The sequence below is a fragment of the Colius striatus genome, chromosome 3, assembly GCF_028858725.1.
Source record: "Colius striatus isolate bColStr4 chromosome 3, bColStr4.1.hap1, whole genome shotgun sequence".
Taxonomy (NCBI): domain Eukaryota; kingdom Metazoa; phylum Chordata; class Aves; order Coliiformes; family Coliidae; genus Colius; species Colius striatus.
In genome coordinates, this window is record NC_084761.1 from 83082358 (window position 1) to 83101720 (window position 19363).

At 38.1% G+C, this 19363-nt stretch overlaps 1 protein-coding gene across 13 annotated transcripts in view; it reads left to right on the forward strand.

The window, feature by feature from the left end:
• The window catches only part of LDB2 (LIM domain binding 2), a 216322-nt gene that overhangs the window by 70741 nt on the left and 126218 nt on the right, over positions 1–19363 (forward strand). For all 13 annotated transcript variants that reach the window (XM_061992165.1, XM_061992161.1, XM_061992163.1 and 10 more), the window contains one exon: positions 3907–4009. In XM_061992165.1, coding sequence (XP_061848149.1) covers positions 3907–4009 — 103 coding nt within the window. The remainder of the gene's footprint in view (positions 1–3906; positions 4010–19363) is intronic.

The following is a 19363-nucleotide window of genomic DNA, read 5'->3' on the forward strand; positions in this document are numbered from 1 at the left end:
TACTTCTCCCTGGGTACAAGCCATGGAGCTGCCATGAGGCAGCTCTGCTTGAGGCTTATAGGGAGTGGGACCTCTGCATCCACTCTTTTTGGGAATACAGTAGCCATGCTCTACAACTCTTTTGCCTCTGCAAAACACCAGCCTGAAAATCTCTTACCAGGGATTAAACCTCTTAACCCACAATGGCAGCAAACTGTTCCTTGTTGACCACTGAGGACAACTAATCACTCTTTATAGCAATCTTTTCATATGATTGAGGGCTGTCCTTCATGTTCTTTGTGAGCTTCTTCTATCTCATACTAAACACAGCTGGGTCCTTCTGCCTTACTACGTGTGAGTCTTTTGGGGTTTGTTTGTGCTCAAACTCAATGATTCCTGTGGTTCTCAGGTAAGCTCTTTAAGAGTGGGTGGCCCAGACCTGGCCACAGTACTCCAGAAGTGGACAGACTATTCCAGCTGAAGTCTTTCTAGGGGTCTGTTTTGTGGAGTGGAAGGGAATTATATCTTAAGACATTTTGCTTATTTGCAATAGCAACAGATTGCTGACATACTTGCTTTGTGATCAGGACTATTTTCTGTATAGCTTATCCAGCTATTCCTCATTTTATATTTGTAATCTATCAAAATAATTTTGAATTCCAATTCTGTCCTGTGTCCTCTCTAGAGCATGGTTCCATGTTCTGACTTTTTATGTGAACTCCATTCTGCCTTCCAAAGCCATTAAATAAAAATAAAGGAATCTGGAGAAAATGCCATAGGCTCAGTTGGCCTTATATTCCAAGTTGCAAGATCTATTTTGGTTCAGCAATCACCATCTCAGGCAAGTAGAAAAGCCTCATTTGGCTTGCAGGCTCTTAATCATGTGTGTAAGGTGTAAAGAAGAACCCAGCTTGACTCTCAGATCACACGGTGAACATGTGGGACTGTTAGATGGAGGGGGAAAGAGAACATCGTTGTACTTAAAATCTGATTACATTTGCCAAAGAAATCAGAGTCAGGAAAAAAGATTGAAACCCTAGGATTCCATTTACTTGGAGACCCTATTCAGAGTTGAGCCATGCTTCAAATTACAAATAATACTGGGGGTGGAGGGGATCAGGGGGAACAATGACAGTTGTGGCAGAAGACGTTTTGCTGCTTGGATAGCTGGCTACAGCAGATGGCATCTTCACTTCTGACCCAACTTGCTGGCTGTCTCTGCCCTCTTCTCTTCTTTGACCCACTCCCTAAGTTTATTTTAAGACAAAATATTTTAAAGTATTAATTATTTTTTTTGTTATGTTTAGGCCATTATTTCAATGTTTGAGCGTATGAGTGCACCACGTGAAAAGGAGGTTGCCATGGTAATTTCTCATTATTGTTGAATAGAAAAATAATTACTCTGGCAAAATCCCCCGTAACCTGTCAGAGCAAAAGTTAAAGATGCCTGGGGGCAGCCTTGCCTTCACTGTCCCCTTTTTGCAAGAAGAAGGGGGTGATTTTATTATTCTTCTTTTTCTCATAATAACTGGATCCTTTTTCAGCTTGGCTAGAGGACACCTCATTTGGTTTTGTTCACCATTTGGCTGTGAGAGTAGTTGAGCCCACCTGTGACAAGGGTGGAGCAGAGAATTAATAAGCAGAGTGTATCCAAGGTTGACAGAGGATTTATATGTTCTATTAAGGTTTGGAGGTTTGGTGTGGAGGTTTTTTTTTGCCGGGGGGAGGGGTGGGGCAGACTTTTCTGTTCTTCCTTCTTCCCAACATAAAATATGCAAAGATAAAGACCTTGGACTGTGTTCAAACTGTGACAAAGTCAGGTATTTGATCTGTCCAGGGAGGAAATCCACGGTAATTCCATCTCCACATTTGCCTTGCCTTCAGACTTCCTAGAAGCAAGAGTGAATGTAAATAATTGTCGTTTTAGAGATGAGGCTCTTTGTCTCTCTTGTGTGCATTTGCACCCCATCTATGTGATGCTTGCCTTTTGCCTCCCATGTCATTGCAGGCTACATGAGTATCTCCAGTGATACTCAACTACTGAGTTCACAAGAGCTGCAAATGTGGTATGTGACATTGCTTAAATTCTGTATGACAAGTATGGCTGAAAGATCCCAGTGAAACTATTCTGCAGTTTCTCTTTTGGCAACTGGCAGAGGCTGGTTGGTTGTAATTGCTTGCTGAACAGTACAATCTGATACGGGCTTAAAATGTCACCCAGCAGGCTGTCCTGAGTGAATGGTCACTGTGCAGAGGTGTGCTGCTAGAAACTGGTTTGCTGGGACTTCTGTTGAACATTTGTGCAATGCTGTGGTGTTTGCACATGGAAACACTCATCAGGTTTACACCAGTGAGGAGGAGAGAGCAGCAGCTCTCTGTGACAACAGATTTCTAAGACATGGGGATAGTTTTGATACCTTTTTGTCCTGCTTGCTGCCAGGTGGGATGAGCTATGGCAAGGAAGGTAAATTACAGGTTCTGACCCAGCCAAGAAGTCTCTTGGTTATCTCTGGTACGAGCTGGAATGCTAAAACCTGTCCTTACCATTTTTGCCCTGGATGCTTGTCGAAAATCAAAGTAAAGTTGGGAGGCAGGAAAGATATCGTGCTCAGCAGTTCGAAATGAAATCCAATTGTAACATCTTTGGGAAAAACAGGAGCAGAACTAAAAGACCCAGATAGTTATTTCTCTGCATGTGTACACATAATGAGTATGATAGATGTATCTTTTGTCTTTAATTGGCATTTTATCTCAGGATTTTTTTTTTCCCATGGAAGGTAACATGTTTTCTGTCTTAGTTATATATTGCTGAGGCATTAAGAGATCCTCAGTGCTTGCTACAGCAAATTAACCTGGCCTTGCACGTTGGAAAGGCAGCTGCCATGAGTGGGATGGAGTGGCTCTGAGGACTGTAACAGGGGCATCTTCAGAAGTGTATTTCCAGCTTTGTTGCTGATCCTGTGTGCTGCAAGTGATTTAAATCTCGAGGCCTTAAAGGAGCAGAAGAGACTGCAGGAATCATTTCCAATCCAGCTATTAAATGTATCCATAGCTTTTGAATTAAACAATTAGGAGATTCTGTTGTTGCCTAACTTCTGTGAATACCCCTGCATCCTGGACCACTTGCACAGGTGCTAGACGTTGAGATTTGGGTGCCTGTTGTTGATCATCCAAGTCTCAAAATGACTGTTCAATTGTCAACACCAACAGACCACCTGTAGTGATGTACTGAAACATGCTTTACGTTGTGCACTGTATTAAGAATTGCTATATTCCAGCTGTGTGTGCTACTTTAAGTCTAAGTATACACAGGTCATCTTAAAATATTGTTTTCACCTCATCTATCACAGTAAAAAGTAAAGATTTCTCACAACAATTACATTTAAGTAACTACATGGTATTTAATTAACCCACAGTAGCATTGTATTTATATTAAATGCGTTGGAGTGGAATGGCTATTATATTTAGTTTCTAAATAACTTTCTTGTCAGCTCCTGCTGATAATCGGGTTATGTAGCATTATAGAATTAAGTACTGAGGTTTTTTGATTATTAAGACCAAGCATTTGAGATATGCAGCCCAGAAAAAGGGGGTAAAGTCATAATCTCTTTATTTGCAACTGATTTATAAAATGATTTTTTTAACATTTGAAGAAAAACATGTGTTCATGAGAATTAAAGTTTTAATATATTTAATGTGCTCAATAACATGAGAGATGGTGTATTGGATAATAAACTAAACCTGTTAGCTTTTTCCTTAAATTAGAACTAGAACTTTGTCTAGGAAAATTACACATAGATATATCTACACCCCAAAACTGTAGGTGAAGAAGCACAAACCATGTGTGATCCTGTCGAATTTCTTGTATAAAGGATGAGCATATTTTCATTTTGCCTCCTGTTAAGTGAATGATCTGTTGCTTCCTAGGATAGTGACAACCTCTGGTGGGATGCCTTTGCAACTGAATTTTTTGAAGATGATGCAACCTTAACCCTTTCATTTTGTTTGGAAGATGGACCAAAGCGATACAGTAAGAGCTATATTTTTTGTTCTAATTTTAAGCCTGATTTTGAAAAAACAGTTTAAGAGACAGATGCAACCCTGGCAATGACAGCCATTTGTTTGTACTCAGTGACCGTCAAGTTATATTAAAGAATTGCATGGGCTGAGAATCCATTTTCTGGTGGAATTCCTCTGAATTTTATTATGTGAAAATAAATAATTTCTTCATGGAGTAGGGCACATAATACAATATAATTTTTGGAATTTTACATTTAATTTGCTCTGGCTGTGCTTGCAATCTTCGTTAATTTAGTTTCTGCAAACGATGTTTTCTGCAAAACCATTCGCAGAAAGGGAATTTTGTAGCAAATGTGAGTGTTGTTGCTGCAAGGGCCTCCAGATTTGAACAAGGCTCAGGAAAAAAAGATACCAAAAGCTATGTCCTTGCTGTTGTAGATAATCATTACTGCATCAGCTTTGTGGATCTGTGCTATTTGCACACATTAAAGACCTGCCCTGGATATTGTCTGAACAGCAGTAGAAGTCTAGAATACTCTCAATCAACCACTAACTGAAAGCTTGAATAAAAGCGAAACAGTGAATAAATCTGATGGCATTGGTATCTATTGCCTGCATACGTTGAGCAGGAAAAAGGGGTAAAATTCATAGAACAGATTGTCTGAAGTGAATAATTTACTCAGCTTTAGCAACAGAGAGATAAGTAAACGTTGAAAAACTGCATTGCCAATTGTTTCTCTCCATTCACAGTGACCCCTGCTTCATGATCACAGCTTGTGTTCTCTGCTTAATGTTCTGAATCTTGTGAGGTTCTTCTTTTTCATGAGAGTGACTGATTGTCAACATGTCACTCACATACTCCTAATTCCTCTTATCAATTATCTCAGGTATTTATTTGACAAGTGTTCCCTTCTCATGGAGAAAAAATAACAGCCACTTTGAACACATGTTCTGGGATCAGTGTTGACAGAGTTACAGTTTCTTGCCTTTCAAAGCAAGTGATAACTCTGTAAAGGTCCTCAAATTACAGCCTATAGCAACGTTGGTAACAGCTGATCTGTCCTGATTAGGTTGAGTCAACTTGTCAGATATCAGATTTGCTAGTTGTATTATCAGTCCAGAAGGCACAGATAGATCAGCAAAAAAGCAATTAATGTCCAGTTAGATCAGAGCGAGTTGTGTTTCTGGAAAACAGTGCTGCATATGAAAGAATTTGTCAAAGAGTAAAATATTCCTGTTGTCACAAATGCTTGATAATGGTTGTACTATCTGTAACTGGGACAGTTTGGCATGGGGCAGTACTGTGATTCTTAGCATTGTTGCTGATAAGCGTGATTGAAAAAATCAAATTACCCTAGGCACATTTTTAAAAGCAACTAGTGCACAAGATTTTTCCTCTGGTTTTAATTTCTGGCCCCTACATAAACTGTGGTTGCTTTTAGTGTTGTTTTTCTCAGCATCTGGAATTATAGCTCAGCATTTAGGGCTCTTTCTGTTCACTCACATTTCTTTTCCTTTGTTAGTATAAATTTAAGTAACTCTGAACTACAGTCGTGATGATTCTTTCTGACACAAGCAGTATTCTTGTTTAGTGATACTATAAAGGCACCTTGAACTGTTCCCGTGTGGGACTTCCATTGCATCTTAGCAGGTTTCGAGAGCAGTCTTGGGGTGCCAGGTTGACCAAGTACCTCCTCAGAGACATTTCCAGCGTTGCTTGGGAAGGATGCAGTGTCGAGACTGTAGGTTAGAGCAATCCTCTTTTCCTGCCAGGGAAGTTTGTGTCCAAAACCATGTCCAGGAGTTGAGAACAGATCAGTTTCCTCCCCTTTGGGTGCAAACATTTGCAGCTCAGATTGCTGACTGGGGTCTGTTTTCCCCTCCCAAACCACACCTGTGCTCCATTATGCCTATGGAGGGTTGTGGCACCTCCCAAAGACTATAATGTCACCAGTACCCTATTCCAAGTAACCAGTGAAATCTCTGGCCAGTGGGCAGGGGTTCCTGTTAGGTGAGTATGCTGAGTGGTGACAGCACTATGTACGGAGTTTTGGAAGAGGTGATCCAAAAGGGCTTGGTCTCCATCTGCACTGTCCCCAGCAAGATGCCTGCCTCCTTGCCCAGCTTGCATGCCCTCTAGTGCGTAGTGACCATTAAAAATATTGGAGGTGGCTGAGAGGGAAGAGAATTGATAATTTGTTCTCACTATTGCAGACACAACCAGTAATGGAGGGAATCAAGATTAGGCCCTAGAAAAGAGAAACAGGCATCCTTTGAAAAGTAATTTTTAGCATCGAAAGTGACAAAAGATGCTGATCTCTTGCTCCGGGATTCAACTCAGAATTGCTTGCCTTTGTCTTGCTTCAGACGGAGAGATTTACTTGTGTCTCTGACATTGGTTGTGACTACCACCTAATTTTCTTTCCTTTAGGCAATGGTCTCCCCTCTTTTGGGAACTGAAATACTCTCTTCTGGAGCATACAAATTCCAGAAAAAAATCTTGTGTGTGTGTGTGGTGTCCATGGCCACAGTTGTTCTCTGGGTTATGGCAATGCCCAGTGCTTTTCCCTCCTTGTTCTCAGGGACTATCTGTATCTTGCCTTAAGCTGCATTAGACAAGGAGGAGCACAATGTTTTCCCCAAGTTCCTCCTTCAAAGCCCCTGAGAGTGTTGTGGGATGCTGCTGGGAACTTGAATTTTCTCTTCTGCTCTTTTGTAATCTTGACTGCAGTCCCCACACCCCTCTGGGGACTTCTTTTCCATGTTTGCTTTAAACTTTTCTTTTCCATGGGTTTCTTAGCATAGCCTTTTTCCCTGATGTCCCTCTCTGCCCTCTACTCCCACCTGGAGAGCCTAGTCCCACAGCCACCACAAATGAGCACAAGGATCAGGCCTCTAAATCGTGTGTTATAAAATTTCTCTAAATGCCTACTTTTGCGTGCCTCTCATTTCTTTAACTTTTAATATACAGGTCTGTCCAAGAAACTGTAATGGTTGTAAACTCACTTTTTTCTTGTCTCAGAAAACTAAGCTGCTTATTGAATTTCATGGTGCCAAACTGAAGCTTTATGAAAAACACCAAATATTTTTAGGCCTGCCTTTCACATTACTGTGTTTTACAGCACTCTATTGTGAGAAAAGTGGGTTTCTTCCCTTTGCTGCTCACACTGTTGGATCTGTGAGGTTTCTCCTCAACTATCAGCTATGAGATTAAATTGTAGGAAAAATTGTAGGAAAAAATAGATATGGGTCGAAGTAGGGCTCTTAAGTCACTAGGTTATGTCTACTTGGTATGGGACAGCACTGTGTCCTGATACTTGAGCTACCTTTAAATGTGCCTTTATATGTGTTTAGCATAGCATGTGAAGTTTTTTATGCCCTGGGAAGAGTGCAGGTCTGTTAGTTCAGTGATCCACCAGTGCTAATTAATTTGATTGCCAGGTTTGTTAGACCTACACCAGCCATCTTTGCAGAACAGTATTCTGCCTTGGATAGATGTGCACTTCAAAGCCTAACTCAACTTTTCGATGCAGAGATTCTGTGTCAGACCTGAAATTGCTGCTGTACCCATCTTTGCAGCTCTTTTTGTCTTTCTTCAGTATTTTATTTCTGTAGATGTGAGAACCTTACCTTCTGCAATTCTTCCTCCCCAGTACAGCATTCCAGAAAGAAGATAGTATCTTCTTTAAACGTCCACTGACAATGTGTGTTTTTCTCTTGTGTGTTTCTTACAACCCTCAGCTATTCTTTTGGTCTGCTATTATCTAGGAACCCTACTCATGTTATTAAATTCTGTGCCGAAATTGAGTTTTAATGAGAAATGTTACAGAAAATAGAGATATATTTTAATGTAACAAAGGCATAAATTTCGTGTGTTTTCTCTAATCTGGCTTTTTGACTACGGTGAGAGAAAGCTCACACATTCCAATGCCTTAAGACAGGGAAAGATTCCCCAAACCAAAGGTATGCTACCTGTTCTAAACTGCACTGAATTATATTCAACAGAAACTAAGAAGGAAGGCCATGAAATTCATTTTACGGGGAGAGTAAAAAGAAATTTGCTTTAATTTATTGTGCCCTGATTTATTGGGTCAAGAAGTAAACAGCATTTGAACAAAACCAAAAAAAAAAAAAAGGAAAATATGCCTAATGGAGCAGACTTTTTTTCCCCTTGTTGTGGATAAAACAATCGTTTCCTGTTATGAGCCTTCTATCCCTGTAAAAGAGTAAATACTAGACTCTGATCCATTGTTGCCCAGGTTCTTTGTTTCTTAGAGACAAAATATTTCCCGAACAGATAAGAGAAACAAGTTTGATTGACAGCTCTTAGCAGAGTCTCATCAGCTGCTGTGCTGACAGCCTGGTGATGCGCACTGTGCTGATGTGGTAGGGACTGACAGGTGATTGACAGCCCAAGACTGTGGAGACAGGAAAGATGAAGCATGCTCAGTAAGAATAATGTGCAGTGTTTATGCAGCACTGCAGAGAATAGGAGCCTGAAAGTTAACTCCTTCAGAGCAAAGTGACACTGTAACACGTAATGGATGCAGTTGCCACTGTACAGAAAATTAGAGCTTGTCTACAGTTCTGTTCATTACATGTTTTGTGTTCATGGAGGAGCTATATACTGTGAGGAAGAAAAAGCATGAGCTATCACATTTGTAGCACACACAAAAAAAAAAATCATGTGTGGTAGGTATAATGGAGTCCTTAAAATGGATTTATTTAAGCCTATAGATGTAAAATGTATTGAGAATTTCAGGCTTTTTTTTAATGGACTTCCATCACCCAGTTTTATTTGGCATTGCATCATGTTACACAGCAGAAATTTCAGAAAGACCAGTTGAGCTCTTATGCTCTGTGAATCCCTAGAAAAATATAGTAATTTCAGTTTTATTGTTGCTTTGAATTTGTAGCAGATAATTGAATACGCATTTTGTGTTATAATTGCTACCACAGTTTGTGTTTGGAATGTACAATACAACTATACCATGATTTGCATTTTATACTCTTATTATTCATTTTCTTTATTTGTTGCATGAACTCTACTTGATTTTTTTCTAAATTTCTTGATATTTTGAGAACTGGAAAGTTAGAGGTAGAATTTTCTGGGCAATAGCTTCAGAACACAATTTTTGGCTAAATGGTAAAATAATCAGCTTTAAAGTGCTCATCTAAGTTTCTCTGTGTACCTTTAGAATGTATTACATTGGTGTATCTTAGACTTTATTACAGATTATTTAGTCAATACACAACAAGCGAGTTGCAACAGAATTGTTTTGCCCTTGTCCCTATTTAAAACCTCTGTTATACACTTTACAGCTCGTTGTTGGGTAACTTCTGCAGGGGTTAATGGTGGAAAGCTACATCTAGTGGGCATTTCTTACAAGCAGGGAACTTAGTTTGGGAATGAACAGGGAACGTTTGCCACACATTACCCACTTGCTTAAGTATTGTCAAAAAGATGGTTTTGAAACTCTAGCATAGCTACTTTATCACTCCAGGTTTCTATAAAACTGTTGTCTGGCTTCTCTCACATACCTCTTTCAGAGAAAATAAAATTTGCCAAGAGAAACAGATTGTACTATTTCCAGGAACATGCTCTTTCTTTTTCCTTTTATTTTTTTTCCCGGAGAAATCCCCATCATTAAACATGGTACAACACAGTAAATTGGCCAAGCTTGATTAAGTGAAACAGATTATTCTGTGAACTGCCTAGTCTTTGTCTTGATGCATCCCTCTACTAGTTTTGTGGAATTTTTTTGTAAGATTCTTGGCAATATTTTGAGTTTAATTTCAGAATGTACCAGAAAATTTCGTAAAAATCAGGTCTAACAAGTCCACGGGTGTCTCTGGATCACCACTAGCACCTTCACCCTCCAGCTAATGATTTCTAATTGATAGTTGCTTCTTAAAATTGGTATCTTAAGGAGTTCTCAATCCATTTTACATATGCTCCATTAAAACTGTATGTTAATGATTTTCAGTAAGAATATGAGCAATGCACTGGTAAGTCAAATGTATTACAAGTGTCTAGGTGTATTACACCTATGCACTTATCTTTATCACCCAAACTTCTCTAAGCTCATCAAAGAAGAAAGTGAGATTTGTTTGACAAGACCTATTTTACATAAACCCGTGTTGACTGGCATTAATTACATCCCTTTCATTTCAATCTTTGTCAGTTAAATCCCCTGAATTTTTTTTCAGTATTTTGTCTAGATTGATATCAGGCAAGTGTATTATGTTATACAGTTGCCTGACTGTATGATATCCCTTCTTCAATATCACACAACAGTAGTGGGTTTTTTTTTAATTCCCTCAGTAGGTTGTTTGTTTGTTTGTATTCTAATTATTATTTTATAACACCAGATAGCACTGCTAATTTTATAACATTTCTTCCTAATAGATGCTATTTAAGATCCTTCTTAGTTGCTGATGGACTAGGAAGCACTTTTCATCTCAAGATCAACAATTCTTTACAAAAGTAGAACAAAAAGGCTTTTTGTATACTGATGTTAACAAATTTTCCAGTTCTAAATTAAATAAAGTTTTGAAAAAATTCAAGGTATTTCTTATTTTCTCTAGTCCAAGTAGTCATGGATTTTCCACTGCAACCTTCAGCATCTTTTTTTAATATTTTATATTTCATAATGTGTTTTTACAGAAAGCTTCCCCCTTTTTTTCTCTTTGCTTTTACATTCTATATTCATCATAGTTATCAGGGATTTTTCCTTCCAATTATTTCATTTATTTTTCTACTAACTTTTTGCCAAAGTTGTTTTCTTTTGCTCATTGTAGGTGTTACTTTTGGGTATCTTATCAAGTTTGTTTAACAGATTATTGATTTTCATGTATAACTTTAATCTGCATTTTGTCCCAGTCAGTTGAGCTTTGGTGAATCCAGTATTTTGAAGCACCAGCTGTATCTCTCCTACTGATTGGGATTGCCTTTTCTTTGTCTGTACTGAAGGCATGTTTTGGATGACATTTTACAGGAACATGTGGTCTGATTGGAGCAGATCCAGAGGAAAGCAAAAGTCTTGAAAATAAGACTTACTAAGAAAAATTTAAAGAATTTGAGTTGATCAATCTACTGAAGAGAAGACATGGGAAAAAGAGAGGAGAAAATGACACATAATGACAAGACCTATCAAGGAAAGGCATGTGATGTGTTTCCATATCCATGATGAGCAGGAAAAGGAAAGAAAAATTGTTTTTAAAAAAGTACATTGAGGAGTTAGTTCCTACTGATAAGAAAAGTGAAGTGCTGAAGCACATTCTCTGGGGAGACTGTGGAGCCTCCACCAACTAAAGGACTGTGTCTGACCTGCTGGTCCCAAAGCAAGTGCTGGCTCTGAGCCCTCTGTTCAGTTCAGTCTCGGCCATCACAATAAGTTCCAGAAAGATTTTCTGATCTTGGGTGCTAAACTGATGATTTTCTCATCAGCAGTGATAAACTTTTTGTGATTAAAAGCACCCTACTATTTCTCATTTTTGCAATATGAATGATGTTTTTCTGATACTGCTGGCTATGCAAGACTTCCCACACAAATCTTTCACCGATTTCCTTCAGAACATGCATTATTCTTTTCTTTTTTTTCCCTATTACTGACAGATGCTGAAGGAATAATTCCTTATAGTTCCTGGTTTGTGATTACCAGATATGAATTAGACCTTCACTTCTGTCCACTGCAGGCTTGTTATCATAATGTTCCTGCGATTCTGAGTTATCAATACCTTTAAAATACAAAAGGGCTTCATTACTTTAAAGTGCCAGCTATGTACAACTTGTGTGTGCATGTACATATATACACACACAACCTCAATTAGGTACTCCATGGAAAGATGTAGCATGAAAGCCTCTTTTTTGAGTATCTTGTGAATAAATACAAGATTTCAGGTATCTTACAAATGAGTATCTCAAATCACTCCTGCTTGTTACTAAGCATGTTATAAAAATCAATGTTGGAGACCCTGTGTCTGTAAAGTGGCACCTGGAAAAGAGCTACTAAACTCCTAATGTGAATATGGAACAATTATATATAGCCTCTAATTGCAATGCCTCACTAAAACCCCAGTCAATCAGATTGATTCTGCTGCCGTATGAACAGATTAAGTGATAAGCCCTCTTTGGGAAAAATCATAACATAATAGGACATGATACATTATAGAGTCCATTCAGAGAGCAGGAAGAATAAAGGCAAAAATAACATGAGAGAATCATAGTGATTTATGGGCTTTTCCCCTGCCCAATACAAATAATCCCTTTGTTGAGTTGGCTTTTGTTCACCCATTTGGTTCAAATTATGTAGTGTTCAGTTCTTTCTCTCTGCTGGAGACAATGTTAACAAAATGCTGGGAATACATTGAAAATAATGGAAATCAATAGCTTTTTACACCAAAATATTAAACAACTTTTTATGATTGCAAACTCAGTAAATGATTTCTTTCCATGCACAGTGTGATGGCAGTTGTGAAGAACCTGTCGGTTGTTTTTCTGTTTTGATGAAAAACTGGCATGCAGATCAGTTTTTGGATTCAAATGGCATCAGTACATTAAATGTACGTTGTTTTTTAAAGTTTGGGGGTTTTTTTAAACTACAGAAATAGAAAATGTTCACATGCTAAGGTATTTTAAAATATTTTAAATATTAAATTTAAAGTATTCAGTTGTTGTTACTTCAGCTTTTAAAATTACCAGGTGACTTTTAAGATGGTCAGTTCATATATGTTCTATTCTTCCAGAAGGACATTCTGAGATACTTAAAAGGTTCCTGTAAGCAACAATACTCAGTTTTAATATTCTTCTAAATCTAGAATTACACGGACCTTTCTGTTAGTAGTCAGGAAATTTTTCTTCTGCATTTCTTGGTTTACTTCTGTTCTTTTTTATACTTAAATTGTTTCTTTTTCAGAAGTGAAACATCTCACTCTGTGAATGTCCCAAGCAATGCCTTAAAAAGCTTGAAACTTTGTGGCAGAGCATACTTTCATATTGTCATCTCATTTCTAGACCAAAGAGAGGCATTTCTCTAAGTATGGTAGTTTTACCCGCAACTATAATACTTCAGAGCATACGGATTGCCCAAAGGTATTAGAAATGAATTTCCTTTTATAGAGCACTGAATAACTAAACAGTGGACTGTCAGACTTTTTTCTCCCCTTTTTTTGAATCCTCAGGTATAGGTGAATCAGAATATCAGTTCTAATGGATTTGAAAGCTTCATGTGTATTATAGTAACTACAGTCATTTGAAAATTCTATATTGTGCATATTCACTTAACACTGCCAGTAGCAGTTTTGCAGAACTCATGGCTCTAGAATGCTGGTAGGATGAGGCTTGTGGGTGCAAATGATCTTTCTTAAGATCAGATAACAAAAAAATTCACTGAAAAATATGACCTGTACCCACAAATTTAATCTCATACACATGCATGCACACACAAATAGGATGCAGTCAAATATGCAAACGTGCATCCTAATATAGTGTTGAGTATATTACACAAATGTACATGTTTGTGTTTACTGTACAAATAAAACTTTAATAAAACTCTCGTACTTCAGTGATGCACTAGTGCTGTTCCACACGATACACCTTATTTTTAGGCACTCGGTATTTACTGAAGTACAATATTTTTAAATGGCTAAGAAGACTACAATATGCAACATCACCAAAAATTGCAGAGTCTTTATAGAAATACATTTAAACTGGGTCAGCTGCAGCACCATGATTAGTAGAAATAGAGCCAAAAGCTGACTCTGGACAATGAGATACTGTTCCCAATTCCATATTGGAAGTTTCTTGAATTAATGTCGTCATGATTTTTTTTTTTAAGTCCGCTATGGATGAGAAGGCTGAGATATTATACAGTGGCTATCGTTCTTTATCATATTGAATTCTGCACTCCAAATTATATTACCTTTAAAATGTTGCTGACATTTGCAGTTCCACTGTTCTGATCCATATAGGTTTTATACCACAATATTTTAAGTTCATTCGGGTGCATATGACAGTGTAAGCAGTACCTTGCATTTCTTGTTTCTTCTTTCCTTGTTTTCTCAGAGAAGTGGGTTCTGTGGAGTATTCATTTAAGATTTTTCAAGACAATGCAACCAATACATAAATACTATTAAAAGTTTATATCAGAAAGGACAATTTATAGGTATATATATTGTGTTTGGAACAGAAGGACTGGGTTTTGTGATGTTCCTTGGGCTTTGTGGCATTTGAACTGTTTTTCTACTGAACTACCGGGAATGTCCTGGTCTCTTGAAGGACATTGTTTGGTGCCCAGCTCTGCCTGTACAGGAAGAAGCGCTAATCCAGGTTCGTTATTGCAGAGCTGCTTTTTTTTTGAAAGATCTTGACTCCAGGTCATTGAAAGTGAGTGTATTGATCTTATATTGTATGAGAGGACTGGGAAAAGGAAGGAGTACCTGCTAGCTCTGACGCATGAGAGATAGCCTGGGCTGAGCAGATAATGCACGGAAGATGGAGTTTGTATCAATCTGCTTTGTTGCTGTCAACCAGCCAAGACATGTGGGTTATCATTCACTGAGAAAAGTTCATTTTTTCTAGAGAGCTCTCATATGCAGCTTAGTGTTGGGTAAGAGTATAGGTGATGTCTCTTCCATGCTTCCACTCCAGAATGAAGGTCCTGCTTATAAGAGTGTTCCTTCAGCCAAAGACATTTGACTGCAGAGTCTTGAAAGTGCTATTCCTTCATCATCAGTGTTGCATTTTTATAGTATTCAGTTTGAAACAGCTGATTTTCATCTGTGACCTGGGCTGGCTAGTTTAAAATGGTAGAAGTTTACTATTTTGGATATAGTGGAGGAATGTGTGCAGAGAAGCACCAGTGGACAGCTATTTTGTTCAGCAGCAGCTTTTGAGTCAACATAATCTTTGCAGTTCATTGGGTGCCTGAAAGTAGATGTTGGCCATTTCGTTGTATATTTTGAAAATCCATTACTGCTCCCATCTCCATTTAGCTATGAAAAAGGCTTTTATATCCAATTTTATCTAGTCCAGAAATATTAGAATACTGTGTAATTCAATTTTATTTTTGTCTTTAATGTCTGGACCTGAATTAATAGAGCATTACTTTGCATCCTGATATCAATCTTGTTCCTTTCATTCAGATCCAAATTCCTTTGTAGTACATGATTGAATTCACTAAAATGAGGTAAAATGAAACCCTAGCCCAGGGAGCATTAAGCTTACATGGTATAGCTGTGTTTGCCTCTCCACTTTTAATTTAGTTACTCAGAGACTTTAAAACTTTCTCACTCTCAAAAGCCAATATTGTCTACACTTGTGTGCCATCCATCCCTGCCCACTGCACCTCCCCCTCCCTCCACACCAACTTTCCAATCTTGAGGAAATCTGTTCATTCATTATTAAATGAAATTAGAGAGATTAAAAATACACTTTTATTTTATAAAAGCAAGTCCCTAATATTCTTTTAAGCAATCTTGAACTCAAACTAGCTCGGTATTCTCTAACTCAGGATCAGTGCTTTCTTTTGCGGCAAATTAGCTTTGATTTGACAGCTATTTTTATTTCAAGATTGTAGGCATACCAGCTTTTCTGCTGAGGCTTGGCTCTTCGGGACAGTTGCACATGCATGACTGACTATGCATCAAATTCTGTAATCCAAAGGGATGCTCCAGGTCGTGGTTATTAAAAAGAACCAGAAAAAGTCCAGGCGAAGAGATATTGAACCAGAACATGGCCTTGCACCAAGAAAATGTTTATGAAGTTGGAAAACAAAGGAGTATCTGCCCTTTCCAGACTATTTCTATTCAATATTCTGCATTTCTTCATCATGCATGGACAGCTGTGTTGATGGAACTAGTTAGTAGTTTTAGCAGGAGAATGAAATACATGGTATCTTATACTGAGAGAAAGGTTTAACTTAGTAAAATGTGTATGACCTGTAATGTGAATATGTGTACAACCTGAGAACTGTATTATAGTAGAGACAAGGTGCTTGAGTAAATAGAAAGGAAAAATCTCTACAATACATTCCAGCTTGGTGATCCAGCATCTCCAACCACCTTCAGAAAGGCAGAGTTTATACTATTGGTGCTCTCAGGGACAGCTTATTGATTTAAGATTAGGTAGATAGATAGATAGATAGATAAATAAAATCTGGTGTGCTAGTAGCTGGAGGCTACGTGGACACCAGTAAGCAGCGTAGTGCAATAGGGGAGGATCTGAAGAGCAAAACAGCTGGTGTGGAGTGTGTGATGTCTGCAGGATACGTTTTTTACAGAGGTTTACTTTGGACTAAGTTCAGTCCTGTCTAGTGAACTAAATGCCTGTTAACAGCTGACATGCATTAGGTGCATTCCTGTGCTCCAATCAGATTCCTGTATTGTGAAGGGAATCCAGTTTGTGAGCTTGGAGACCTCTCCACAGTGCAGACCAAAGTGGGTTGATTCAGCCACTGATTTCAGAAAAGCAGTCCTTAACTGAGCTAAAAAGTGAGTGTGAATTTAGTTCTGGAGAAGGAACCCCTTGGTGGTAATGCTTTCATCAGGCATCCTTCCAGGTGACGTATTTGACATCCTGGGTTAAAAAAATAATGATCTGACTTTACTTTTGATATCATCTGTAACACAGAGGAAATAAACCTCTGCTCCTTTCTCTTGCTTTCCAAAAGAGCACATAAATCTTGGAGGAGACTGTTCTACATATCCAGCACTGATCATGTTCCTATGGTAATGTTCTTCTCTGGTCTGCTGGCAATTCCTCTTCCCCAAACATCTGCTTGATTTTTTTCTTCTAGAGATGTGGAGAAGGTAAACTATTCATCATGGCACCTCCCACCCTTTTCACTTAATTTAATCTTTGGTCTAAAGGTCTGCAGCCTTGCTCTTCACCTCTGCATCTGCCCCTCCAATGTTGCTGATCTCCATCAGGGTAAGCCAGTAGCCAAGCTCAGCAGAAGCTGTGTTTTCCTGCTCTGGACCCACTTTTCCTGTGTTGGATCGAGCAATTAGCCTCAGCTGATAGTCCTAGAATGCTGTCTGGAAACCCTATATCACTCAGGGAATAGGGTCATGCTTGTTCTTGGAAAGCTTGTTCTTGGTATCTTGGTATCTTCTTCTGAAGCTTCTTTTCCCCCATCAAGTCTCTTTAATAATAACAAAGATAAAAGACCTATTTAGAATCTGATGGTGTGATTCTACAGTGTAGAGCTCAGATATAATAAATATAATTTTAGCTGCTCCTAGCAATAACTTTTTTAGAAGGATGTAAGCAATATGTCAGCAGAAATATTGTGGACTACCATGCCTTCAAATTAGTATTAATATACCTTGATGTGTCTCTTGATTGTAGAAAGCTGCACACATATATCCAGATTGTAGTAAATTTGTATACTATCAAATTCATTTGTGCAAATATACGTGATCATGTAATTACAGCCTGCATCATTGCAATACAGATGCACAGGGAAGCAGGATTAAGATTGTGCTGTCAGCTTCAATTTGGACATCCCCTGACATCTGAGCACATCGCAATGCAACATTAGCTTTTGCTGAAGCTTTTGCAGTGACTGCTAGAATTAGGATCAATGCCTGCTTCTGTTTGGTCAGTCACTGCCATCCTAAATCCAGATATTTGGACTTGGTCAATTCCGATCAGTGCTTTGGTCACACGTAGCACACAAGAAAAGTTTTAAGAATGAACATAATGTCCACGTGGAATGTTAGCTGGTACAGAAAATGGCAGTGGAGCTTCCCAGAGGAAGTGGGAGAGCTGTGACAAAAGTACACAGAGCAGAGCGTCCTCTGGGCCTGGCCTTCACTAGTGCATCTTGCTGCAAGAGAAAATGAAATGTCCTGCAAGATAGCTAGCAAAGAACAGTTCTCTTGTCTTCATCATTACAGAACTGCTGTTTCTGGAGAAAAATGACTTACCCAGCATGTAGACCTCCTTCTAGAAAGGAGTCAGTATTTGATTTTTACTTGTTTGTACAATTTATCATGAGACAGTCACTCAATTGTTTAAAGACATTTTAGTGTCTAATGAAAGTGCTGGTTAATATGCAGAGGCAACAAACAAAAAAAAATTATTTACAGAAAGCATGTTAAAGCCATTTTTGAGCAAGGCTTTAATGAGATAATATTGGCATGTGAGACTTTTCTGACTTGCATGTCTTTCTAATTGAGTACTCCACTTCTGTCACTTCTTCTTTAAAGTAAGGGTTATTTCAGTTGCATAACATTTATAATTTGTCCCTATGAAACTGATACATCAACTCACCAGACCATGACACATTTCTCTAGATCTGTTGATAGGACCTAAACTATACTTTTTCTGTGTGCTTTGAATTTGCAAGCAAAAGTCAGCAGGATTAAAAGGAACAACCGTGAGTCCTTTACCAGGGAATTTTGAAACAGTTCTAATATTAGAGAGAAAGAGCTGGGAGCCTGGATCAGACAGCTATGTTGTGGTAGCATGTGTACTGCTTTTCATGTACACATTACCATCCTATTTTCATTAACACTGGAGAACGTTACAGATTTTTTTTTTGTAAGCTTTTCAAGGGCTTACCTCTTCCTCTTTCCTTTCTTTATACAATCATAGTTGTACTCTGATTTTTTTCAGATTTACTTTATGAAAGATGCTATTTGAAATGTCTAGCTAGTTTAGACATTTATTTAGGAAGAAACCAATGAGAAAGTATCCTAATATTATGTTCAAGTCAACAGTGTTTGAGCAAAGCAGTGCTTTTGGTTTATACTCATATGTCTTATCTATGCAATGATGAGGCAAAGGGACAAAGACCAACATTTTTAAGAGACAGAGAATGCTTTCAGTTATTTTTACAAGTGTTCCTGTAAACTTCTCATTGATACATCCATGACTGCCATTATATACAGCCATTTGAGGACAAGAAAAATTGCTATTAAAAGCATTGTGTTATGCATTTAGAATCTCACCATCATTTGCAAGACTTGTTCATGAAACTTAAACTTTTTCATAAAATAATCATTAGTGCTCCTGTGGTTTTGGCACAACTGACTTGGTAAAATATCACGTGTCTATAGCCTTCCTGTTTGAAAAGCAGTGTTTCTGACAATGTAGCTGAATGTGTTTTATGCAAAAATATTAAAATGCATGGTTCTTCTAAAATAGGCCAAAACATCAGTAATTATAAGAGCCTTTATGCAGGTTCACAACAGTACAGCAGTTGTCTTTCATTTGATAATTACCTTGTTAAGCTAGTGTCCAGCTAGCACTGTATCTTTTAAAGAAAAATAATCTGCTCATTAATTCATGGAAGAACTCCAGCACTCTCAATCAAAATATTGGTCTGGAAATTTAACTGGGTTTTAGATTTCATGG